This window comes from Xyrauchen texanus, chromosome 9 (assembly GCF_025860055.1).
Source record: "Xyrauchen texanus isolate HMW12.3.18 chromosome 9, RBS_HiC_50CHRs, whole genome shotgun sequence".
Classification (NCBI taxonomy): domain Eukaryota; kingdom Metazoa; phylum Chordata; class Actinopteri; order Cypriniformes; family Catostomidae; genus Xyrauchen; species Xyrauchen texanus.
Window position 1 is genome coordinate 9,065,110 of NC_068284.1, and position 26,597 is coordinate 9,091,706.

At 38.2% G+C, this 26,597-nt stretch overlaps 1 protein-coding gene and 1 long non-coding RNA gene across 2 annotated transcripts; both read right to left on the reverse strand.

The window, feature by feature from the left end:
- Positions 1–16,815: 16,815 nt before the first annotated feature.
- Positions 16,816–22,723, reverse strand: LOC127649369 (putative transferase CAF17 homolog, mitochondrial). Its single transcript, XM_052134427.1, has 3 exons — positions 22,271–22,723; positions 19,280–19,632; positions 16,816–17,754 (listed from the first exon to the last, which is right to left on the reverse strand). Exons 1-3 carry the CDS (start codon positions 22,618–22,620, stop codon positions 17,366–17,368), a joined length of 1,092 nt encoding a protein of 363 aa, XP_051990387.1. The 5' UTR covers positions 22,621–22,723; the 3' UTR covers positions 16,816–17,365.
- A 3,048-nt stretch (positions 22,724–25,771) lies between these two features.
- LOC127648673 (uncharacterized) lies at positions 25,772–26,392 on the reverse strand. The gene is made up of 3 exons (XR_007971198.1): positions 26,275–26,392; positions 26,004–26,191; positions 25,772–25,894 (listed from the first exon to the last, which is right to left on the reverse strand). It is a non-coding gene; the product is annotated as an uncharacterized LOC127648673 (long non-coding RNA).
- Positions 26,393–26,597: the final 205 nt, after the last annotated feature.

Consider the following 26,597-nt stretch of genomic DNA (forward strand, 5'->3'; position numbering starts at 1 on the left):
GCTTTTAGAAGAACAACACAATTATTTACGACTTGTAAAACTATAATCGATTCGTATTTATATTTTAATTGCATTTAATCGCGTCATTTCACCGTCGAAATATTGGTTGAGCTTGTATAGCCTAACAAAAACCTGTATAAAAAAAAAAAAAAAAAAAAAGACACATGAGGCTACTGCAGTCTGTGCTAGTTGTTGCCATTTGATGTGTCGAACTGTGTTTGCCCATCATGATTAGTTTCCCACCTTTCCCATGATTAAATTCTCCAGTCAGAATGTGTTACCCCATGCAGCAATGCACAAACCTAACCCTAACCCTTCCATACCCTAACCTTAAACTACACAACTGTTAGTAAAATAGGATTTGGATGCTTTATTCTGCCTTCCTCGCAGTCACTCTTCGATCAGGAGATGAATTCAATTGTGGGAAGAAATACATGGACACAGAATGTCACAAGCACTTCTTCAATTAAATAAAAGCAAGCGAGGGTTATGGTTCTTGTCACACAAGGCTGGTTACAATCCCCACCTCCAACTTTCTCAATCCTCCATGGGGTTGTTTCCTCTCGCTTACAAAACTGCATTCTTATCAAGTAAATGTTTTGCTCAAGACAGTACCGAAAACATAAAAAGCAGATAAGCAACCATCAAGGTCACATTGTTCCATCTGAGGTCTATTTCTCACAATGCCCACTTTGTCTCGAAGATACAAGTGCCTCAGATTGCTATTCAAAAATCATATCCTGTTTACCTTACACTCTATCTTTTACTCATTACCATCATATTCCTTCCAATGTGTCCCATAACCATCTCTATCAGCATTTTCAAGGTTTATCAGAGCATAATTAGCATTCAAAGTGTTATCAATGGTCCTATGCTTTAGCACATGGAATCACACAACAAATCAGTAATGCTATAACAATTACTCCTATAGGTATTAAATCATTAAAAAAATTTTTTTCAACCATGTTAGTCATTGACATCAGCTACAGTTTCTCTTGCTGTCAAGTCCGCTGCTATCTTCTTCATGTTTTTCAGGCCCATTTCTATGGCATGTCAATCTTCGTCTTTTTCTGGAATGAAAGTACAGCAACTTGTTCCCACGATACTCCTCCACTGGCAGCTGTTTACTAGTCAGACGAGTCTATTTTGTAGCGCTGTTAATCTTAGGTCTTTTAGTTCTTGGCATACTGCATTAATCGTTGTCTTTTCTCAAATTTATGAATGATATCAGTTCATATCTAGTCATTTCAACTTCTTTCTGTATTACTGCAACACCCACTTGTGGGAACCGTGCTCCGAAGAATTTCTCTATTCCTGTCCATAATCTGTGTTCTCTTGGTGTGGTACTGGGTTTACTTAGACTACTTCATCTGCTGTTTGTTGTTTTCTCAATAGCTCAGACCACCATGGTGTGGTCACTTAATTCTACCATGGCACATCTACTTTTCACGACTAGTGACACACCCGCAGTTGTCACAGACGGATCCTGACAATCGTAGAGATACAACGAGAATAATTTTATAACAATATTTAATAGATATCTCACAGACAGGCAGATCAATTATAAAAATATCTTACCTGTCCGGAGATATCACACTTCTGACACCAGGACTGTTAGTAAAATACGATTTGGATGCTTTATTCTGCCTTCCTCGCAGTCACTTTTCGATCAGGAGATGAATTCACCGGTGGGAAGAAATTCAAGGGGTTTATATGGTTCTTGTCACACAAGGCTGGTTACAACCCCCACCTCAAACTTTCTCAATCCTCCATATATGGGGTTGTTTCCTCTCGCTTACAGAACTGCATTCTTATCAAGTACGTTTTTTGCTCAAGACAGTACCGAAAACATAAAAAGCAGATAAGCAAGCATCAAAGTCACATTATTCCATCTAAGGTCTATTTCTCACAACTACCCTACTTACCCTAACCCTAACCTACAATACCCTACCTACCCTAACCTTTACCTACACTACCATACCCTACCCTACCCAATCTACCATAACCTACCCTACACTATCCCTAACCTACCCTACCTACCCTAACCCTAACCTACACTACCTACAGTATAACCATAACCCCATAACCTTTTGGGCTATGGGGAAACCGATTCCAATGGGAAACACAATTTGATACAACACCCTATGTGATATTAGCTTAGACATATATTCTCAAGTTTGTATCATGTAACATACATTATATAGCATGTGGTAGATTTATGTTTGTAAATTGGCAGTGCTGCTGATCTCCATTCTGACATGTCATGGACAGGGAAACCTGTCATAACTGCTGCATTTTTTGTCAAAATGCCCAGAGAGATACAGCAGCAGCACTCCTCTCATTTCATTGAATTCATAGAGAAAGAAATACCATACACCAAATACCTCATGAACTAACTGATCCCAAACCTATGTGCATGTTTTCCAATAAGTTCACAGAGGACTGGAACTGCAGAAAAAGCTGGGTTACAGAAGAGGGGACACCTAATTTTAAAAGACTTTTGCATGAATTTGGTGAGTCAAGAAATGTAATCTCATTGTATGTCATGCATTACAAGTTACTTATTTTCTCACTCAGAAAGCATGGCTTCTTTTAAAAATAACCCAATACAGTTTGCATTTCTGCAGATGAGACTTGTGTTCCTGTTGCAAACTGCAATGCAAAAGAATACAATGCCAATCCCAAGCAAATCATGACTTTCAAGGAGTTATTTCAGTACTGTAGAGAGTACATAGAGAATGGACATTCTTCACCAAAAGGATGTTTATACCTGAAGGACTGGCATATTCATTGATAAAGCTCTTTGAAAGCATGTACCATAAGATATTTAACATACTGCTGTGCAATAAATACTCATTTTGGTTGTGACACATGATAATTGCTTTGACACATTTTGTTTTTGTCTTTAGGAACTTTCCTGACCACAACACTTACAAGACCAAAATGTACTTCTCTGATTCGCTGAATGAATGTTTGGAAATAATTTACAGTAAGTGGATGAGAATTGATTTGTCTACATGGGACCTAAATAATCATGGTAAGAATCAATAGCAGTATAATATATTTATATGCAATATATTAGAGTTGTCACGATCCCTTGTTGTCTGCCCTGTGTTTTCTGTTTCACTCAGCACGTCACACTCCATGTCACGTTTCCTTGTTGTCCGCCCCGTGTTTTCACCAGTCCTCGTCTTAGAAAACTACACTTCCCATCTTTCCTTGCTCTCACCACCTGCCAGCACTCACTCATTGTTTTCACCTGTTTATCATTTAGTTCCATCACCTCATGTGTTTGTTTTCCAACCCTGTTTGTTTTCCTTTCCCTTGTCGATCGTTGAATGTTGTTGTCCTTATGTTCGCTCTGCTGCCCGTCTTGCCATGTTTATCCGTTCCGTGTTCCTTTGATGTCTCCCTGTTTTAGTTTTGTTTTACCCATGGTTGTTTCATTTGTTCATGTCTGTTTACCCTCACCGTTGTGTTCATTAAAACCCGCACTTAGATCCAAACTCCTTGTCTGCATTCGTAACAAGAGTATGGTTTGCAAGAGTTTGTGCACTCCTTGCCAAATTACTTGGTTTGTTGGATTTTCAAGTGGAATGAATTTAATGTCTCCACGATAAACAAACTTAAAGCTGAAGTGTATGGCTTTTTTGGTGCAGAAATTACACACTGCAGCTTTAAGATCAGTAATTTATAATACACAGTTTCTTTGCTCATGCAATTGTAATTATTTTTGTGCAAGCTCACTATTCACACATGCTAATTGCAAAAAATAATTATGTGTGTGTGTGTGTGTAACACAGTATCAAATAGCTGTATTTTTTAGTAATGAGAATCACATTTGTGAATAATGCAAAACACACAAAAAAAAAATATTTGTAAAATAGTAAAATATCTGGAGATTATGGACACATGACAGAAATGAGAATTGGGCAAATGTGCTTGCAATTAAAATTTTACAATGCAAAGAAAAAAAACAGGGCGACTGCACTGCATTAAGGAGAGGATGACCGGGGCCATGTATTGCGAGATTTTGGGGAACAACCTCCTTCCCTCAGTTAGAGCATTGAAGATGGGTCGAGGCTGGGTCTTCCAACATGACAATGACCCAAAGCACACAGCCAGGATAACCAAGGAGTGGCTCTGTAAGAAGCATATCAAGGTTCTGGCGTGGCCTAGCCAGTCTCCAGACCTAAACCCAATAGAGAATCTTTGGAGGGAGCTCAAACTCCGTGTTTCTCAGCGACAGCCCCGAAACCTGACTGATCTAGAGAAGATCTGTGTTGAGGAGTGGGCCAAAATCCCTCCTGCAGTGTGTGTGCAAACCTGGTGGAAAAACTACAGGAAATGTTTGACCTCTGTAATTGCAAACAAAGGCTACTGTACCAAATATTAACATTGATTTTCTCAGGTGTTCAAATACTTATTTGCAGCTGTATCATACAAATAAATAGTTAAAAAATCATACATTGTGATTTCTGGATTTTTTTTTAGATTATGTCTCTCATAGTGGTCATGCACCTACGATGACAATTTCAGACCCTCCATGATTTCTAAGTGGAGAACTTGCAAAATAGCAGGGTGTTCAATACTTATTTTCTCACTGTATATATATATATATATATATATATATATATGAGTGTCATTACATTAGATATCAAAACATCAAACCAAGTGACATTTTAATTATTATAATATTTTATTGTTGTTTATACTGTCATTTTTTAAAGACTCGACTAGTAGAGCATGACACTAATGACACGATGGTCATGGGTTCGATCCTAGTGAACACAAATTCTGGCTAATGCATACCTTGAATGCACTACAAGTTGTATTAACCATTGAAAAACTGCCTCACTGAGTGCGTTTACATGCACATTCTTAAACCGATTATTCTTAATAAGCCAACTACATGTGTGGCCATTTAAATTCCTTAAAAGTTCTTTCTTAATCAGGGGTGATGTCATTATATTTTCGAGCTAAAAACAGTCAACATTTTTGAGAGGCTTAGGATGGATTCCTTTTTCATGCATTGATAATCAGAAAGTTTCCACGATTATCAATCTACACTCACCTAGAACTTTATTAGGAACACCTGTACACCTACTTATTCATTTGATTATCTAATCAGCCAATCATGTGGCAGCAATGCACTGCATAAAATCATGCAAATATGGCTCAGGAGCTTCAGTTAATGTTCACATCAACCATCACAATTGGGAAAATTGGTGGCATGATTGTTGGTGCCAGACAGGCTGGTTTGACTGGTATAACTGCTGATCTCCTTGGGTTTTCATGCACAACAGACACTAAAGTCTCTAGAGTTTACTCAGAATGGTGCCAAAAACAAAAAACATACAGTAAGCGGCAGTTCTGTGGACAGAAACACATTGTTGATGAAAAAGGTCAACGGAGAATGGCCAGACAGGTTTGAGCTGACAGAAAGGCTACAGTAACTCAGATAACCACTCTGTACATTTGTAGTGTGCAGAATAGCATCTAAGAATGCAAACACATCAAACCTTGAGGCGAATGGGCTACGACAGCAGAAGACCATATTGGGAACTATTTTTAGGACCATACTGTTCCTAATAAAGTTCTAGGTGAGTGTATATCTATAAAACGCTTTTTTAAAAACTCGCTTTTTTAACGAGTTTTGAGATGTGCTGCGATATGTAGAAAAGAACGGACATTGAGAGACAGCCTTTGTCTCTCCATATATATTTATCAACACAACTTTGGTAAAGTTTGAGTGCTGAAGTAAATGTTATATCACCCCCTTGAGGTCTCCCAAAGCTATTACGCCAGACTACATTAAACGGAAGGCCAAATGACAGTGAATTGGAAAGCACGCAAAGTAGGCTTCTATTTAAACATTGGCTAATGTTAATAAATTAATGCCTCATAAACTTGAGAAAATAACATGCCGATCAATAATCGATGTATAGGTATTTTATGACATTCCTCATTTTTACCCATGACCCCAATTTCACTATACATGTAAACACCTTTACTCACTTTCTTACCAGCTTACCCAATGTGCTCAGGTGTTGTGCGCATGACTGTTTAACTTTTTATTTCAAAAGCAGATAATAACTTGATTATTTCAAATCTCATATAAATGCAGTTTTCTTTCTTGTCAGATTGTTTTTAAATAAGCCGATTTTATGGGAGTAATCAACATATTGTCGGTTTTCTTTAATAAGCTGACGTTTAATAGTAATTTAATAGTAATTTAATAGTAATGTAAACAAACAGGCTTAAATTATACCAGAGTTGTGACACTGGAGGAGGCATGTCATAGAAGTAGATACATTTCCATTGCTGTATTTCAATCATATTAATATGTTGCGTACGACAGATCTTATAGTCAAAATATGCAAAGCTAATAAATCACCCTTTATGGTTTGCTTCACAAAAATTAATAATTTGTAAGATACCATGTATAAATAAAGCAGGTTGTTTAACTGTGTAAAACTGATGCCTTGTTGGGTTGTCCATTGTTTTTATGTTTAGGCTACTTATGTGAAATGTCTGTTAGATAATTTTGTCATCCAATGTATTTAATTTATTTTGTTGATCTGCAATCCCCGTCTCGATATGGCTCAGCTGAGGGAAGAAAGAAATGACACAGACACCCAATGGTATCAAATCCTTCTTCCAAGTTTATTGTTCAGCATTCTGTTATATGGTCCAGAAAAACCACATTCCACTGGACCCTCACCAATGAAATAGTTCTTTACCTTATATGGGGTGACATACATGTTTGAGCAACGTGTGAAACGTGAGAGTAGAGACAAGAAACACATTCCTTTAGAACATCTTTAGAACAGGGAGCAGCTGCAGCTACCCAACAAAAGAAGTTTAAAAGAGGCCTTCATTATTCCACATTACATCACATCACCAGAGACGTTGTTGAGAAGCATTCATTATTTCACATTGTCCACTTTGATCCTGAAAGGATCACGTAGCCTTCTCAAACAACTTCAGTATAAGGTACACGCATTTAATGGAGCATGGCGATATTACGCCTGTTTATCATCACATTCATCTTTTGCATTAGTAATTGTAGCAAACATGGGCCAAATAATAACATAAGTATAATGCATACACCAATCGATATGATGGAAGACATCCAGGGTGCGAACCACCCAAACATATTTAAAAAGTTTCCCCATATTCCCTGATGACCGCCGTTATCTGCTAACACTTTATTCAACCTATCCATTTCCTTTAATACTTTCGTGAATTCTCCATCATCATCAGTGTGACCCGGGATGTATGTACAGCATTTGTCACCAAACATTTTACATACTCCTCCTCCATCTTTAGCCAAGAGGTACTCCAAACATTTAATACCTCTTGGCTGTCCAACACAGTCTAGATATACTTCAGGGCCACTTGAGGCATCACCTTCTATGTACCTTCATTTCCGGGTGTTTACCCATACCTTCATAACAGAAAAATCTTCCTCTAACATTACCATAAAACATAAACCATCATACATTATTTCTCGGAATTGGAATTACACGTGTGACTCCTTGCTGTTGTGTTGATACTGAACGGTCATAAGCAAGCACGACCGCTTGCCATATGCAGAGTGTCAATAGGAATGTTTTCATGTTGACTATTCCGTGTTCCTCCTCAGGTCCTCCTAATTCACAGATTCCCAGTTGGGCACTGGTGCTGCATGTTCAGCTCCTCCAGTGCTTTCACCGTTCACCTTGAATCAGTAATTCACGCAGCTTGCATGGATCCACTGCGGTTGAAGGTCAGTCAGCACCCCTGTTCTGGTCACTGCCAGTACAGTAGTTGGGCCCAAATACTTTGGTTCTCCTAATTTTGTTGGTTTCAGACACTTCACCAGAACCTGCTGATTTGGAACAAATGAATGAGTAGGGCTTTCTGCAGGCAGAGGGAGAGAGAGAGAGAGAGAGAGAGAGAGAGAGAGAGAGACATCAACATTTATGCCATTTAATGTCTTAATGAGGAAATTCACATATTCTGCAATCACCACCTCCGTGTCACCTGTGGAGAGAAAGCCAGCGCGGCCTTTGACCCAAGGGGTCGGGAAAGGCCTACCCATTAGTATTTCAAATGGAGAGAATTTAACAACAGAGGATGGTGACATTCTGAGTTCAGTCACAGCCGGTAGAACATCAACCCATGTTCTTCCGGTTTCGGTGCAGGCTTTGTTCAATTGTTCCTTTAATGTTCGATTTGTTCGTTCAACAACGCCCGCTGACTGTGGAATGTAGGGTATGTTGAAATGCCAATTTATGTTAAATTCCTTTGCGAGTAGTTACGTAACTTTGGACGTGAACGGAGTGCCATTGTCACTCTCAGTAACGGTTGGAATGCAGAATCTTGGTATTATTTCTTTTGCCAGAATTTTTACCACTGTTTTAGCATTTTCCCTCACACACGGGAAAGCTTCTGTTCACTTAGAAAAACGGTCCACAATTACGAGTAATAATTTGTTATTCTTACATGGCGGCATATGTGTAAAATCTATTTGCAGGTGTTGGAACGGCAATTCCGGGTGTGGTAATGAGTTGTGCTTTCTAGATTTGTGTCTGTTATTCTGTGCGCACGTTAGACATGAGTCTAGGATTAATTTTACTGCACTTCGTACCCCACTTATGCAATATGTTCGATTTATTGACTGTATAACTTTTTCTTTTGAAACATGCGAGATACGGTGATAATGTCGATAGAGTATTACTATTGCGGTTTTGGGCAGAGCCAGACGCCCTTGTTCATCCCTTAACAAATTATTCTGGTCTGGTTTCACTTCATTTGAGGCCCAATGTTGAATATCAGATTCAGATGGATTTGCCTGCAACAGTTTTATGTCAATGTCTCTCCCCAGGGTTGATTGCATCATGGAAACTCTCTCTTCAGCTCGATTCAGATCTGGGCTTACCACAACTTCCTTCACAGCCCACTTTGCTACCTCATCAGCTAATTTGTTTCCCCTCGCCTCTTCCAGTTCCCCTGTCATGTGCCCTGCAACTTTTATTATGGCCAATTTGGCAGGCAACTGTGCTGCTCTCAATAATTCTGAAACCAGATTATGATGTGATATGGGTTTGCCTTCAGCTGTCTTGAAATCTCTTTCCTTCCACATTCGAGCAAAATCATGTATCACTCCATAAGCATACATCGAGTCTGTGTATATATTGATTGATTTACCTTTAGCCAATTGGCATGCTCTGATCAAAGCAAACAAATCAGCAGCTTGTGCAGATTTATATGGGAGCGTATAAGCTTCAATAATTCGATTCGGAAGTTCTGTTACAGCATAACCACACCAGTATATGGAATCATTTGGCTTGGAACAGCACCCATCAACGTACCAATGGTCCCCCTCCTCCAGGGCGGATGATGAAAGTACATGGGAAGTACATGTTTTTAGGCGATCAAAGAAATCATGTGTGTCATTGGAAAATTCACCTTGAGTCAGCAATTTGTGTAATGATAATGTCGGGCCGTGTACAGTGGAAGTTGGTTTAATGGTCAGATTAGCAGTAGTCAATAAAATAGCTTCATACCCCGATCAACGTTGTGCCGTCATGTGTTGTGTTGTAATGTTGTGCATGATAGTTCCTACCTGGTGGGAGGTGTGGACAACTAATGGATGTGAGAGTACAATGCCTTCTGCATGTTGTACCATCAATGCCGCAGCAGTCACTGCTCGCAAACATGCAGAGAGGCCTCTGGCAACTGCATCTAAAATTTTTGACAAATACGCCACTGGTCTATATGTTCCGCCATGGGACTGAGCGAGGATCGCTGCTGCTGTGCCTGCCACCTCGTGCACGTACACATGAAAGAGTTCATCATGATTTGGTAGCAATGTCCATTTCAGCAGTCCACTTGATAGGTTCCTCAGCCCTTGAGAGTGTTGCTTCTCTCAGGATTTTGTCATATAACGAGCAGTTTGGCACCCATGCTCGACAAAATTTCACTAAACCCAAGAAGCTTTGCATTTGAGCCTTTGTTTTAGGGTGTTGGAAGGTATTAATCATCTTCACTCTGTCTGTGGAGAGACATACTGTTCCTTTCTGTAGTTCATGACCCAGATTGATAGTTCAGTTTCACCCATTGCATTTTTTCTTTTGTTGTCTTGAAGCCAGCCTTCGCTAATATAATGCACACTGTAGTTGAAGTGGCTGTGCATGACTTGATGTCCGGGCCGGAAAGCAGAATGTCATCAGCATATTGCAATAGACAGGGGTCAGCTTGGTGTCCTTCAAAGTAGCGTGCACTACAGCAGAGAACACAGCAGGTGAGTCTCTAAATTCCTGGGGCATTCTGTTACTATTGGCCTCCATATGTGAATGCGAACAGCGGCTGCGTATCAGGCATGACTGACACTGAAGAATGCAGAACGCAAATTAATAATAGTAAAATGAGTGTGGTCTGCTGGAATTTAGTTAATAGTAGTGCACACATCCGGCACGACTGGTGACAATGGCATTCATTTTTCAACTCTTGTGTTAATCGCCATGTATTATTAGTTTTTTCATAGGATTAATTGGTGATTTACAGTGGGGCAAAAAAGTATTTAGTCAGCCACCAATTGTGCAAGTTCTCCCACTTAAAAAGATGAGAGAGGCCTGTAATTTTCATCATAGGTACACTTCAACTATGAGAGACAAAATTAGAAAAATAAATCCAGAAAATCACATTGTAGGATTTTTAATGAATTTATTTGCAAATTATGCAAAATAAGTATTTGGTCACCTACAAACAAGCAAGATTTCTGGCTCTCACAGACCTGTAACAACTTCTTTAAGAGGCTCCTCTGTCCTCCACCTGTTACCTGTATTAATGGCACCTGTTTGAAATTGTTATCAGTATAAAAGACACCTGTCCACAACCTCAAACAGTCACACTCCAAACTCTGCTATAGCCAAGACCAAAGAGCTGTCAAAGGACACCAGAAACAAAATTGTAGACCTGCACCAGGCTGGGAAGAATGAATCTGCAATAGGTAAGCAGCTTGATGTTAAGAAATCAACCGTGGGAGCAATTATTAGGAAATGGAAGACATACAAGACCACTGATAATCTCCCTCGATCTGGGGCTCCACACAAGATCTCTCACCCTGTGGGGTCAAAATTATCACAAGAACGGTGAGCAAAAATCCCAGAACCACACAGGGGACCTAGTGAATGACCTGCAGAGAGCTGGGACCAAAGTAACAAAGGCTACCATCAGTAACACACTACGCCGCCAGGGACTCAAATCCTGCAGTGCCAGATGTGTCCCCCTGCTTAAGCCAGTACATGTCCAGGCCTGTCTGAAGTTTGCTAGAGAGCATTTGGATGATCCAGAAGAGGATTGGGAGAATGTCATATGGTCAGATGAAACCAAAATAGAACTTTATGGTAAAAATCAACTCATCGTGTTTGGAGGAGAAAGAATGCTGAGTAGCATCCAAAGAACACCATACCTACTGTGAAGCATGGGGGTGACACCCCCATGCTTCACAGTAAACATCATGCTTTGGGGCTGTTTTTCTGCAAAGGGACCAGGACGACTGATCCTTGTAAAGGAAAGAATGAATGGGGCCATGTATCGTGAGATTTTGAGTGAAAACCTCCTTCCACCAGCAAGGGCATTGAAGATGAAACGTGGCTGGGTCTTTCAGCATCACCGCTCTAGAGGAGTTCTGCATGGAGGAATGGGCCAAAATACCAGCAACAGTGTGTGAAAACCTTGTGGAGACTTACAGAAAACGTTTGACCTCTGTCATTGCCAACAAAGGGTATATTACAAAGTATTGAGATAAACTTTTGTTATTGACCAAATACTTATTTTCCCCCATAATTTGCAAATAAATTCATTAAAAATCCTACAATGTGATTTTCTGGAATTATTTTTCTCATTTTGTCTCTCATAGTTGAAGTGTACCTATGATGAAAATTACAGGCCTCTCTCATCTTTTTAAGAGGGAGAACTTGCAAAATTGGTGGCACTCAAATGGCTCGGACAGTCCCGCTGTACAAAAACAAAAACAATATCTATTTTTCCAAACTGTTAATCATGCTAGTGTGCTCTGGGATGTTAAGTGTAAACCAAAAGGTATATTGGGTGGACACTTAAACATTCGCAGCCTAATTTCCAAAAGGGATCAGATCTCTGTACTCCTTATGGACTCAAATTTGGATTATCTTTGTTTAACAGAATCCTGGCTTCACAGTAATGTACCAACTAATATGATAGACATTGCTGGATATCAATGTTTTTAGAAAGGACAGAGATGTAGGCAAGGGGGGAGGAGTTTTAATATATATAAAAGATACATTTAAATGTCATACAGTTGAATGGAAAACCCCTCTGGAATGTTTAGCTTTGAATGTAATTTTATCATCTACAATGAATTTTAATATTGTTGTTCTTTATAACCCACCTTCTCATAACATTACTTTTTATGATGAAGTAAGTTTTGTAGCTAAACTACTTGATTCTTATAAAGAGAATATATGGTATGGTGATTTTAACATTAATTGGTCTGACAAAAATGGTAAACAAAAATTAAAAACAATCATGACAAAATGTAATTATCTACAAATGATTAAAGGCCCCACTAGGATAACAAGGCAGACCAAAACACTTATTGATATGGCTTTTACTAATAAACCAGAACGTATAACAAGGACGTACAATTTGATAACAGGTCTCTCAGATCACAACATGATTCTGACAGCTAGAAAACTGACTAGAAAGAGGCTACAGTATTTTGGCCAATCTGGTTGTGATAAATTAACATTTATTATTCCTGAAGCTAAAACTGTGCAGTTTGAAAGGGAACTTAATAACTTAAATTGGGAGCAGATCATGGCTGTGAATGATGTAGACGAGTGTTCTATGACTACAGCTATCTCAGGACTAATAGATACATTTATAAAACAAAAAAGATGTAGTCAGAAAGAAACTACTATACCATGGATAAGTAATGAAATCAGAAAGCTTATGAAGAAGAGAGATTTGGCTCTGAAAAAATCATTATGCTCAAAAATGAATACTGATCTGTTAACTTACAAATGTTTAAGAAATAAAGTGGTACTAGAACTACGTAAAGCAAAGGTTTCCTATTATACTCAACTTATAGGTAATGCTAAGGGCAATAATAATTCTATTTGGAGACATTTAAACAATCTGACTAATAAAACAAATAAACACAAAAGGATAAAGGAACTTACCATAAATGGAAGGAACATAAATAATAATGCCATTATGGCTAATGAGTTAAATTCATTTTTTGTGCAATCAGTAGAAGAACTAACAAAAGATTTTGAGTCTATAGATTTTAATTATCCAACTGGTGTGACTTCTGCAGATTCCTTTTATATTACAGAGGTTCCGGAGACAAAAATTTCAGAAATTATTAATAAATTGTCAAATTCCAAATCAAATGATATCTATATGATGAATAGTTGCTTTTTAAAAAAATATAGAACTGTGTTAGTTAAACCACTGACACATCTTGTCAATCTTTCTATAAGAACGTGTACATTTCCTTTAGGATGGAAAAAAGCAGTCATTGTGCCAGTATTTAAATCAGGAAGTCAAGACTCTATGTGTAACTATCGTCCCATATCTATTTTACCTATTTTATCTAAAGTAATTGAGAAAGTTGTAGCAGCACAATTGGTTGACTATTTAGAAGCCAGTCAGTTCCTCCACCCACAGCAGTTTGGCTTTAGATCGGGTTATTCAACTGAAATTGCAAACTGCTGTTTTATTGAAAATGTGAAAAAATCCCTAGATAGGGGTGATGTGGTGGGAGCTGTATTCCTTGATCTTAAAAAGGCTTTCGACACAATCAACCATAGCTTGCTTTTAACTAAAATGTCATCTTTTAATTTCTCTACTGAGGCAGTACATTGGTTTGCGTCCTATCTTCAGGCTAGAGTACAGTGTGTTAAAGTTGCCCAAGAAAAATCCTCATTCTTGAACATCAAATTGGGCATACCACAGGGCTCCATACTTGGTCCTTTGCTGTTCGGTCTTTTTATAAATGACTTATCATTGAACTGTTCAGGTGCCATCTTCCAGCTCTATGCAGATGATGCAGTTCTTTATGCACCCGCTAAGTCACCAGAGCTGGCTGCTGATGTACTGTCTGCATGTATGGCTGATGTCAGACAGTGGCTCAATCAAAATCAGTTGGTGCTAAATTTGATAAAAACAGTCTCCATGTGTTTTTCTATTAAGAAACTTGATATTAGTAAAAAATTTAAAATTAACTTACAAAATGGAAAAATTCAATCTGTTACAGAATTTAAATATCTTGGATTGGTCATAGATCCTCAACTTAAATTTGCTAAACATATAAAGAACATTTCTAAAACAATACAAAGGAATCTTAACTGTTTTAAAATGAACAGAAATTACATACCAAACCAGGCAGCCCTGCTGTACATGCATGCAATGGTCTTTTCGCATATTTCATACTGCATGACAGTTTGGGCGCAAGCAGCCTCGTCTGCAACAAAACACATTGGTTCACTTTACAATCGAGCAATAAAAATTATGGAAAAGAAACCAATCCGTTACCATAACTGTTACATCCTCGAGAAATATAATATATTAAGCTTTGAAAGCTTCAGTAATTTATGTTTTTTTAAATTAATTTTCAAGTGTATTAATAATTTAGCTCCCGAGCCACTTAGTAAATTTATTCAAATACAGAACAGCAGCACAAATCATAACTGTACAATACCATACTGTAGGACAAGCTTCGCACAGACAGCCTTTTCTGTTAAGAGCAGCAGACTCTGGAATTCGTTACCATCTGACATTAAGGTCATATATGACTTGAAAAAGTTCACTTCCAGGATTAAGTTGTGGCTAAAGGCAAACCAAAACTGTAACCATTTTTAACTATTGTTATTTTTCTCTCTGTGTGTGTGTGTGTGTGTGTGTGTTTAAAGAAATTGAATGTTTTCTATTTTTATGTATCGGTTTTATAATGTACTTAAAAATGCCCAACCAGGGACAGGAGTTGAAAATTAGCATTAGCTATAAACTCTATATGCTGCGCATCAGTTACAGGCTTTGTATTGTAACTATGTTTGACTGTATGGTCCCTGTTAAGTAAATAAATAAATAAATAAATAAATAAATAAATATTTTTTGCCCCACTGTATAAGATTGCCCATGAGTGAATGGGTTTCAAAATACCTTGTTTCAAGCATAGCTGTATTATTGGGCCAATGCCTTGTTCTTTTCTTTGGAAAGTGGATACTGTTTGCAGTATACTGGTAGGTTAGAGCAGAGGTAGGCAACATATGGTCTTACGTCAATAAGGCCCGCCTCATCTTTGTGGGCGGCCCATAGCGCTGGGTCGACGTTGAGCATTTCCTGTTTCGCAGCAAAGTGTTTTCAGACGTTGAGCTGCAAACTTCTCCGTAAGGTCCTGTATACACAGACTAACAATTTACTGAGGGAAACAGCAATTGTAATGAGTTAGAATCAAAAGTTATTTATTTATTTTTTCCCAATTTTATGCATCAGATCACAGACCAGTAGGCAGAATGGAGAGTCAGGCAAAATCATGCATTTTAAACAAGTTTGTGTTATCTGGAGATGTTACGGGTAATTTTGGTGTTATATTACACTTCACAGGAATGCCATTCATTCCCACAGAGTTTAGAGTGCATCCCGTAATAGAGCCCTCATAACAATGCGCTGTAAATGAACTTTTAAATGCACCCCTATCGATCATAATGATATGCGGTTTTTATATGGTAATTCTTTGCATATAGCCATTATCTCTGACAGTGTTAATAAAACGATTTTATATCCATCTGGGCACTTGATACAAGGAAATGCAGATGTTGTACCCTCGCTCGTATCTTTCTTTGAATCTGAATTGAATACATCCGCGGCTGCAGCGAATAAGTTGCCTTAATCGTGTTAAATCGGGATACAACAGTGCACATGGTGTCGTTGGGAGGTTAGGGGTTAAAGTTTTGTGCACAACAATATCATATTTAGGCGGTTGTTCCAACACAGAGACCGCTGCATGCATTTGATTAGTCTCTTTTCGATCAGGACCTCTGTCCCAGAATGGTTTTATTTTCTTCCACACCTCATATGACTTATGTATTTATAATCCCACTGAGGGTCCTTTCACCCTTTTAACCATAGATTTGGATTTACTCATGAATTGATCTAATTACGTTTTTTCCTTTCTCTTTTCTCTGACCACCCAGTCAAATTGCTGATATATGGCTCAGTATTATAATCTTATTTATTGCAAAACATCCATTGTTTTGGATTTTCCTTCGATAGAGGACGGCTTATTTCCTGTCCCACAATGTCACCCTTTTAATAATACTACAATACAATTCCCGATCGATACGGTTCATGCAGATCAAATTTCTCTCCGTCTTTTCCTTAGGACAATCCCCATCCTCTTCTTATTCATACCAGAATAAGGATATCCTTTAAACTACTGCTGCGGTTGTGGGGTTTTCCCTATTTTATAATAGAGCAAAACCCTCCTTCCTATTTCATAATAGGGCAAATTCCTCCCTCTGAAGGGCCCCCCGAGCAGAGTTATTAACAGAGTTAATATAGAGCCAAATTAAACTATGTTTTATTCAATCTCTCATCAGACAGGAATACTTGATACTTACATCAGTCTTACCTGTCTGGAGATATCCCGGACGAGCCCCCAAACTGTTAGATAATTTTGTCATCCAATGTATTTAATTTATTTTGTTGATCTGCAATCCCCGTCTCGATACGGCTCAGCTGAGGGAAGAAATGACACAGACACCCAATGGTATCAAATCCTTCTTCAAAGTTTATTGTTCAGCATTCTGTTATATGGTCCAGAAAAACCACATTCCACTGGACCCTCACCAATGAAATAGTTCTTTACCTTATATGGGGTGACATACATGTTTGAGCAACGTGTGAAACGTGAGAGTAGAGACAAGAAACACATTCCTTTAGAACATCTTTAGAACAGGGAGCAGCTGCAGCTACCCAACAAAAGAAGTTTAAAAGAGGCCTTCATTATTCCACATTACATCACCAGAGAAGTTGTTGAGAAGCATTAATTATTTCACGTCGTAATGAAAATAACTCTTCCGGAAGAGGAATTTAACATGTGCACCTGGATATTACAACTAAGAAGATGAATGACAGTTAAATGTGATTCAGAAATTTTATTTTCAACCAACATGTCTGAACAAAGGCTGTAGTGATTCAGTCAAAATCTAAATAAATATGTTTTTCAGTGCAATTACAGCAGACTTATGGGCTATTAAAAACATATAATAGGAGTGCCTATCTGAACAAAACAGACATTTCTGGTGACTTCCTGATTAACCCTTCATTAATCTTTCATGTTTTTTGGCCACCAGTCAGGCACACTAGCCTGTAGATTCACTGTCATGTCGTCAGAGGATTTCATTTTGAGGGGCTCTTTGGCATGAGCCAAGCGTACAAGGCTCAAGCCCAGCTTGCCAATTCCTGCCCTGTGCTTTCCTGCTGGTTTGCCCCCCTCAGTCTCAAGAGCAGCCCCTTGGTCCATGTTCTCAGCAGGGGCAGATATGGTCACAGGCATTAGGCGCTTCCGTATTACACCAGTGTGGTGAGTTCTGGCAGTTAGCTCCTGTCCGATGTAGCAGCCCTTGCTGAAGCTGATTCCCTGCATGAAGACCAGGTTAGACTCCAACGGAAGGGCCTCACCGGATGGGAGGTCTTTGACTCCCTCAGGAAGTCCTATAGAAGCAAACACAAACTAGAGGTTTGATTAAAGAAATGATCACAAAGTATGCTTTCAGCACATTCAAAATCAGTATTTGAAATCTGATTCACACTTGGATAAAAAAAAAAAATGTATCAGTCAAAAAAGCCAAATGGGTGGTTGACAGGCATGTTGCCAGTATTAAATAATCATCTGATCGCGGTTATTTGATCTAACCGAGATTATCTAAAATAACTGCGATTTATTGTGCTCTTTAAATTCCAATCACATTTTACTGTCCAAATAATGGAATGAACGGCATATTTGAGTGTCTCATTTAAATTAACTCTGTCTGTCTCACGGAGCCTCACACCGTGGACAGCACATGAAGAGTGTAAATGACACAGGAGCCCTGGCCCAAGATGACAGAATGAAGAAACACAATCTTATGTGAAGATTCATTCTTCATGTGAAATAAAGGCTTGTGGGTTTAATCTGAGACCATTAAAGAACATTAAATCTGTTTCTCACCCACACTTATCACATCACTTAAGAAGATATGGATTTAACCACTGGAGTCTTATTGATTAATTTTATATAGTCTTTAAGTGCTTTTGGAGCTTAAAAATTTGGCCACCATTCACTTAAAGCTGAAATATTCTTCTAAAAATCTTAATTTGTGTTCAGCAGGAGAAAGTCACACACATCTGGAATGGCATGAAAGTGAGTAAATTGTGAAAGTGAAGAGTTTTGGATAGAAATATTTGAAAACAGACAATATATCGGCATAATCGTGACAGCCCTAAAACGGACAATTAATCACCAGTAGGGCTGCACAATTAATCGAAAAACTAATTGAGATTCCGATTACGGTTACCTTGATTATGTAATCGTGAAAACTGACAATTACAGCTTTCAATTTAAGTCTGCTCCTTTTGCAGCAATGGTTTCTATTTACAACGTATTTTTGCAGCGGTTGAGTATTCTAAAACGTGTCCGTTGAGCATTTCACTTAAATAGTCCTGTTGTGTAACAAATAAATGTTTAAACATACAAACATTCAATGTAGTCTGTAAATGAATACAAGTTAACACTTATATAAAAAAGGAAATTGTTCTTTGAAGTAGTTTTAGATGGGGGCCAACAAATCATTTTTTATGGCAAATAAAAGAGAGAGAGATAAATAAATATTTAGACGACAAGATATTTATAGAAATTAAGATACAAAATTAAGCATAAAAATAATCACTGAATTTGAAGTTATTTTGCGCAGTATTTTCTAAAAATGCACTCTTTTAAATATTTGAAAACGGAGCATTTACATTAATTGGCGTCAAAGCTATTGGTAGATTTGGAAAGTGCATGACACTTGGCGGAATGACCACTCGTTAATCGTCATATAATGTGAACATTTACAAATATCATCCTATTAAAATATATTGGACTATCACTAGTTCAAGCTACTTGACATGTCTGTCAACTACCCAAGTAAACTTTCAGAAGACAGAATTACTACATGTTTATGTTCACAACAAAGTGCACTATCCGTGTGTTTAATACCAATTTCATAGCGGTGTCTGTGGTATTCTTCAGTGTTGCCCTGTTGACAGGCTGAGATGATCTCCATTGGATTAACCTCACTATTAGTTATCATTCTCCAGCCCATGAGTTCAGTTCTTGGGTCTTGTTCCAACAACAATACTTTGTCTGCTGCAGTAACATCTGGCTTTGAGTTTCCCAGCACTTCATCTTTATTTTGAGGAAACAAAGCCCAAAGCGAAAGACTTGGACAGTGGCTGATGTTCACTTTGCGACGTATCTTGTACACTTTCAGATGTCGTATAATGGAGTTCTGTACAGTGCTGTCACACTCCAGAAGCACACCATTAAGTCCACTTGGGTTGTCTTTCAAACTAAACAACAAAAAAGTTCCAATAATACATAACTGTAGAACATACAATGAATGAACAACACAGCTGTTTTCACCAACAATTTACCAAGTTATTTTAAATCATTTAAATGAAGTCATTATGCCTTGCTGTTGCTATTGTTATTATTTGGACATTACATACAGTTGGATCAGAAGTTTACATACACCTTAGCCAAATACATTTAAACACTCCCTGTCTTAGGCCAGTTAAGATCACTATTTCAAGAATGTGAAATATCAGAATAATAGTAGAGAGAATTATTTATTTCAGATTTTATTTCTTTCATCACATTCCCAATGAGTTTACATACAATTTGTTAGTATTTGGTAGCATTGCCTTTAAATTGTTTAACTTGGGTAAAACATTTTGGATAGCCTTCAACAAGAGTAAGGTCTCCTTGCTCGCACATGCTTTTTAAGTTCTGCCCACAAATCGGATTGAGGTCAGGGTTTTGTGATGCCACTCCAATACTTTGACTTTGTTGTCCTTAATACATTTTGCCACAACTTGAGGTATGCAGCCATCATACCACTCAGACAGAAAATGCATTCTGTACCCTTTCTCCTGGGGCTATTACTTAGGAAATGGACGTGGGTGCAACTTCTGCCAGAAGTCATTCTATAGCGTTCGCTAGCTTTGGCTGCAGTTATTTTAGACCCTGTTTACAGCTGGTATTAAGATGCGTTTCAGATGATCCGCTTGCAAATGTGCAGCGCTTAAAATAGTCATAAACAGGGTGGTCCCACGTGTTGTTTATACTTGTGTACTATTGTTTGTACAGGTGAATGTGGTATTTGGAAATTCCTCTGGTCAGATGAAAAAAAAAAAATGTAACCGTTTGGCCATAATGACCATCATTATGTTTGGAGGAAAACGGGTGAGGCTTGCAAGCCGAAGAACACCACCCCAACTGTGAAGCATGGGGGTGGCAGCATCATGTTGTGGGGGTGCTTTGCAGCAGGAGGGACTGGTGCTCTTAACAAAATAGATGGCATCATGAGGAAGGAAAATTATGTGGATATATTGAAGCAACATCTCAAGACATCAGCCAGGAAGCTAAAGCTTTGTCGCAACTGGATCTTCTAAATGTACAATGACCCCAAGCATACCTCCAAAGTTGTGGCAAAATGGCTTAAGGACAACAAAGTCAAGGTATTGGAGTGGACATCACAAAGCTCTGACCTCAATCCAATAAAACATTTGTGTGCAGAACTGAAAAAGTGTGTGCGAGCAAGGAGGCCTACAAGTCAATAAATAATTCTCTCAACTATTATTCTGACATTTTGGAATAATTTCTTGGAATAATGTACAGATTTGGCTTTTATGGAAAGAAGTTGGTAATTGTATTCACCAAAATGGCATTCAGCTGATTACAATGTATAATCAGGACATTAATAACGTGAAAAATTACCATTTTCCTGTTTAACTCATCACTGTAATTTAATATAATGGCCTGTTTAATCTTGTTTCAACTAGCTTCAGCACAGTGCCTTTAAGTGTCTTGTATCAGATGGGTTTATAACAGAGAATTCTGTGTCAAATTCAAATGGGTCTCATGCGACACCCACCGTGTTAACCTTGGGACAGCAAATCGCAAGCGCAGAGCAGGTTTGTCAGATTAGTGAGACCGGTCCCATTTTTAAATGGCCAAAGGTTTTGAATAATGTACAGATTTTGCTCTTATGGAAAGAAATTGGTATTTTTATTCACCAAAGTGGCATTCAGCTGATCACAATGTATAATCAGGACATTACTGATGTAAAAAACAGCACCATCACTATTTGAAAAAAGTAATTTTTCATAAAATCTAGACAACAGCATCACTCCAACACCTTATCCTTTTTGGATGCAGCATCATTCAAAATCAATAGTTTTCAGTTACTGATGCCATTGTAGAAATTCACTATTCACAATCAACCATGATTCATTTAATCCAGGAGTGAAAGTGTCCAATAACAAGATGGTTACTGAGTTTAAACAAAAGTATTCAGCTGGTCATGTGATTCTAAAATGGCAGCACTCATGAGGGTGCCCCTGCCACATGAAGAATAAAACAGCTTTTATAAGGTCACTGATATGACTAGAGTCCTCATGATTTTATACATAAGTTTCAACATAAGAATTCATTTCTTTAGGAGTAAATCGTTTTTAAAGGGGAAAAAAATTACTGAGTGCACCTTTAAATAATAAAGAGTCTAGCAAAAGGAAAACAACTGATTGGTTTTGATAATTTTAATATGTAACGGAGCCCTATAGATAAATTCGTTTTTAATTAACTTTTACTGATTTTTCTGTAGTTAATAGGAGTATATTTTTGGTCAAAATATGCATTTCTATGCGACAAAAATTCAGTATTAATATTGTTAAATGCATTTGCGGTTAAAAAATAATTTCAGTGTTTTTATGGTTTCTGTCTCTTCGATTTTTTTTTTTTTTTGTATATAATGTGTTGCATTTGTAGGTAATTTTGGTAAAAGTCTTGACGCCTTACAAACAACCCAAGCTGGGACAGTGACATTAGATAAACATCTCACTCCACTTATTCATAACTCCAGCGCCTATAAAATTTTAAATATATTAATGCCGTGCCATATCACATTAAAACAATCTCATATATTACCTGTAAATGATAATGTCATACAGTGTCCTGCCTTGAACATTTAGCATATGCGCATACATGGCTTTAAGTTCATCCTCTCCCAGAAGAGCCATGTCATTCGTGATAATTCCTTGAAGAAAAGAGTTCGTGTCATGTCCAGATATATTGATGAGAGTCCTGTGCGGTAGGCTGTAACAAGTCAAGTGTCCTGCAGTGTGTTTGGGCTGATCTTGACTGTGTTTTCTGATCGGTGTTCTGGACACACTTTCATGTCTCAAACAAGAGGACAGCAGGAAACTCTGCGCGTGGAGCACGCTTGACCCTGTCACGAACACTCTTACAGCACTGCCAAACACGGCCAGCTTATGCATTATTGTTAACCACAGCGTGAATGGAAAGCTTAAAGTTCCCCAAAACAAGACGAGTTCGCGTTATTCTGTCCTTTCTCCTTCTATTTTGCTTCCCGTCGTGCAATGCGCGGACTGTTCCTGTGCAGCGTTTCAAAGCCTACTATGGCGAAGGTTTACCTTATAAATATTAATTAGGTCGTTGCGGAAGTTGTTAGTAACTTCCAATCACTAACTCATATTAATATCTACGAGGCAAGCCTTCGCCGTAGTAAAGCATGTAGGCCGAAAGTAACGTCATGTATTATTTAGAAGCTACGCCTTCACCGTTAAAGGTGCTTCAAGTATATATATATATATACATATAATATATATATATATATATATATACAGTATAACTTTAATTTAAAAAACATTATATTAGTTATAATCTCAACTAGTCACTGTATATTCATAATGCACATTCTCATAGCTTCTGTTAATTTTATTTATGTTACTATACACATTGAGAGATGAGTGAAAATCTTAAGTAGCCTATGTGGTAATATCTCATTCTTTGTAAATTGACATTTGGTTTAAAATTTTAAATAGAAAAATTTGATTATGCTTGGTCATATATGAGATGAGTACAGACTGAAAATCTCGGACAGTCCATCAGGAGCACATATGTATAACTTTAAAGGTGCACTCTTTTTGCTATTTAAAAAAGTTTTACACATACACACTAAAAAATGATGGGTTAAAAATAACCCAACTTGGGTTGTTTTATAACCCAACCGCTGGGTCACTATTGCACCAGTCCAACAGTAGTTAATTTGACCCAGCAAGATGGGTTGGTTATTTTTAACCCAACAGATGAGTAAAATATTCTACCCAAATTCTGGGTCAAATTAAATACAATTCTGGGTTGATTCAACTACATATTTTTTATATAGTGTACCCAAATGCTGGGTCAAATTAAATACAATTCTGGGTTGATTCAACTACATATTTGTTATATAGTGTACCCAAATGCTGGGTCAAATTAACCCATATGCCAGATTAATTCTAGCACATTACAGTACAATTGAAGAAAATAAATGGCAATAGACTACCCATAGCTATAAAACTGTTAAACTACAAACCTAGAACAAAATACATGCTAGATTTATGCATATATTATGCAATAAACACTTAAACCATACAAAAACAAAACAACAATGGAATCTTTGAAACAAAATATTTTATTACTTTAATATCAACAATATAGTGGAACTGGTGCAGTTAATATCACTTAAGTAGGAAAACATTCAATTATGAATGAACTGGCTGAACATTTAACAGTCAACGGGAGCCATTAGCTCTACTTGCAACAAGTATTCTACTGTGAATAAACTTGACCATTTTAGATTCCCCTCCTGGCATGTCATATATAACAGTCTGTATGAATTCCCAGACATGTTCACACTGCTTTGGGTATTTTACGTCAAAGACATAGAATGCCTTAAAGCAGACATCAATGGCCTGAAGCAGTGTTTCTTGTTCCAGGGCCTGTCCAGCTATTATGGCAAAGGCCTGAAATGCACTCTGCTCATTTCCCAGCGTCAGGATGTGGGGGTATGGCTTGCATGCCTTGGCCTCATGGAGGTACTCCACCATGTTTATTCCAGGCTAAAAAAGAAAGAATACAAGAGAGCAAGTGAGAGAGTGCGAGTGAGTAAGGACCAAATTTCAACCGACTACTATAGTTGAATTAAAATATAGACATTGTGAGGACCATTTTCCTGGTCCTCACTAGATAAATTATTGTTTTATGATAAAGTCTAGTTAGCTTTACAATTTGGAAAAGATTTAGTGCATCTCTAATTCAAAAAGTTGAACTGTAATAGTCTACATTTCATTGCACATAATGAAATATTCCAAACCTTTTTTGATTAAGTCTTGATGGTTATGGCATACAGCTCACATTACAGAAAACTATTTAAAAAAGAATTCAGACCTCAATTGACCTAAAAATCCATAAATCAATTGATGATCTATCATTACAATAAACATGCTCAGAAAATGCGTGCGGCCCACCTATCTGACTATCCTATCTGGTCGATAGGCAGCCGGGTTAGGTGGTCAGATAGGTGGGCCCGAACTGCGCGCCCAGGGTGCTTTGATAGTGACCAACGCGTTGTAGGCTTGTAAAACGGCTATTTTCAGAATACTGTCAGGCTATATTTGATGCCTGTCCCCAAAAGGGTAGTAAAACAAACCTGGATATGCATGTGTGCGTGCACACATTTTTGAGCTCAGATATGTTGATAAAATGAATAAAGATTCCCCTTTAGATGTGCTTGAGGACTTACAGGCTTATGGTCGATGAAGGCCAAGCTGCATTCGTGGATGGTGTGGCGAACCACTTTCGCACCGCGGCCACGGCCAGCTTTGTATGTTGTAGGTGGAAGCAAGGCTGGCAGCTGCCTAAGGGCGAGATCCCCAACACCATCTGTAGGAAGACTAGGTGTCAATACGATGTGGAATTGCATACCTGTGATTTTGTCATTCAATATCAAACTAAAATAAAGCCGATTTCCGCGCAAAATAAGCGGGGCTTGCATGATTTCATAATCCCCGCAATTTCATCGCATAAAATTGCATAAATATCCCGCATATTCCATCGCATATTTTAAGAAAAAGTGCCGCATAATCAAGGATTTTTGCCCGCAAAAATCACAAAAAAAACCTCAGCATTTTTCTGGACTGGTTAATGTTATTAGGTACACTAGTACTGCTGTGTTGACTCTACTGTGAAAACTTGGAATTTTTAGTACCCAATTAACATAAAGAGGCTGACAAATTTATTTAACTCTATTCCTATGATGATGTCACTCACTATTCTCAGAGCTCATGTTGTTTTTCACTGTGTAACATGTTCGAGAAGGCTGTGAATTGTTCAAATACAAGTGTTAATAACTAAAGCAAATGTACACTTTTTATTTTAGTTAGCTACAGTAATTATAGCGGCCAAAATGATGTGAAATTGCACTGTTTTTGGTCAAAAACCTTCAAAAATGTTGGACAGAGGAATGCTTAACCCCCCCGCTGCTACTGTTGCCCATCCACATAAGCCCCCTAAAACCCCTGGGAAAACTCTGCATTTACAAGATCTGCAGACACGAATATATTACCTGGTGATTAATCCATCCAGGGGCAATGTCAACTTCCCCTCCTGTCTTGCCAGGAACAGGATCTTGTCAGCATAAATGGGTAGCCACTTTTCAAACAATTTTGAAGCAGCATCCCCATGCAGGACAAGAAAGTCCTGTGCAATCTATAAAATGGAAATTTTTACATTTTTAAAACCAATTCAATGTGACACACTAATAAAAGGTTATAAACAATGCATCCTCATATGTAAGATCATATTTCCCTATACCTACCATGCCTTTGGTCATTAGGCGAGGGAACTCTTCGAGGATCTGATCGATGGTCCAATTGTTGTCCCTAATCCACTTGGCCCTGTAGACTGCCGTGTTCTCCATGTAGGACTCTATCTGGCTGAGGGGCTGAGAATTGTTTCTCAACCATTCTTTAAGCTGTGATGCACGTTCGTCTGATATGGTACATTCTGTAAAAAAGAACAAGAAAGTTGTCAGTCACTGAAATATGGATGTTTTGCTTCATCAAATAATTTTTCAGTTTAATAATTACCTGGTATAAGAGCCCTTGCAAGGGCGCCATCATGTGGCGTTTGTGGTGGTGTCGGTGCCGTGCTTCGCCGCCTGCTGGTTGATCTCAGCCGTTTCCTGACGTTCCGCAGCCTTTCCTCCAGGAATCCAGTGGCTGGCCGGTGGCTCCGTCCTGGGGTGTACCATATATCCTGCCAAGAAATCTAAATCTTTAATGAATAGAGATGAGGCATGTTTGACTTTGACAGCGTGGGCTACGGTTAGAAAAGGGTTTGTCTGTATGTCCTCAGAGAAGATGATCAATTATTGTTCCTGCTGCTTAGTGCATAACAGCAGGCATCAAAC

What these genes read in the sequence shown, in the direction of transcription:
- LOC127649369 (XM_052134427.1), bottom strand. Translation starts at nt 22,620, where the DNA reads ATGCATAAGCTGGCCGTGTTTGGCAGTGCTGTAAGAGTGTTCGTGACA. An exon ending in TATGACATTATCATTTACAG is followed by an intron (nt 19,633 to 22,270) that starts GTAATATATGAG and finishes TTTGTTGTTTAG; the next exon opens with TTTGAAAGACAACCCAAGTG. An exon ending in CAGACACCGCTATGAAATTG is followed by an intron (nt 17,755 to 19,279) that starts GTATTAAACACA and finishes TTGCTTCTATAG; the next exon opens with GACTTCCTGAGGGAGTCAAA.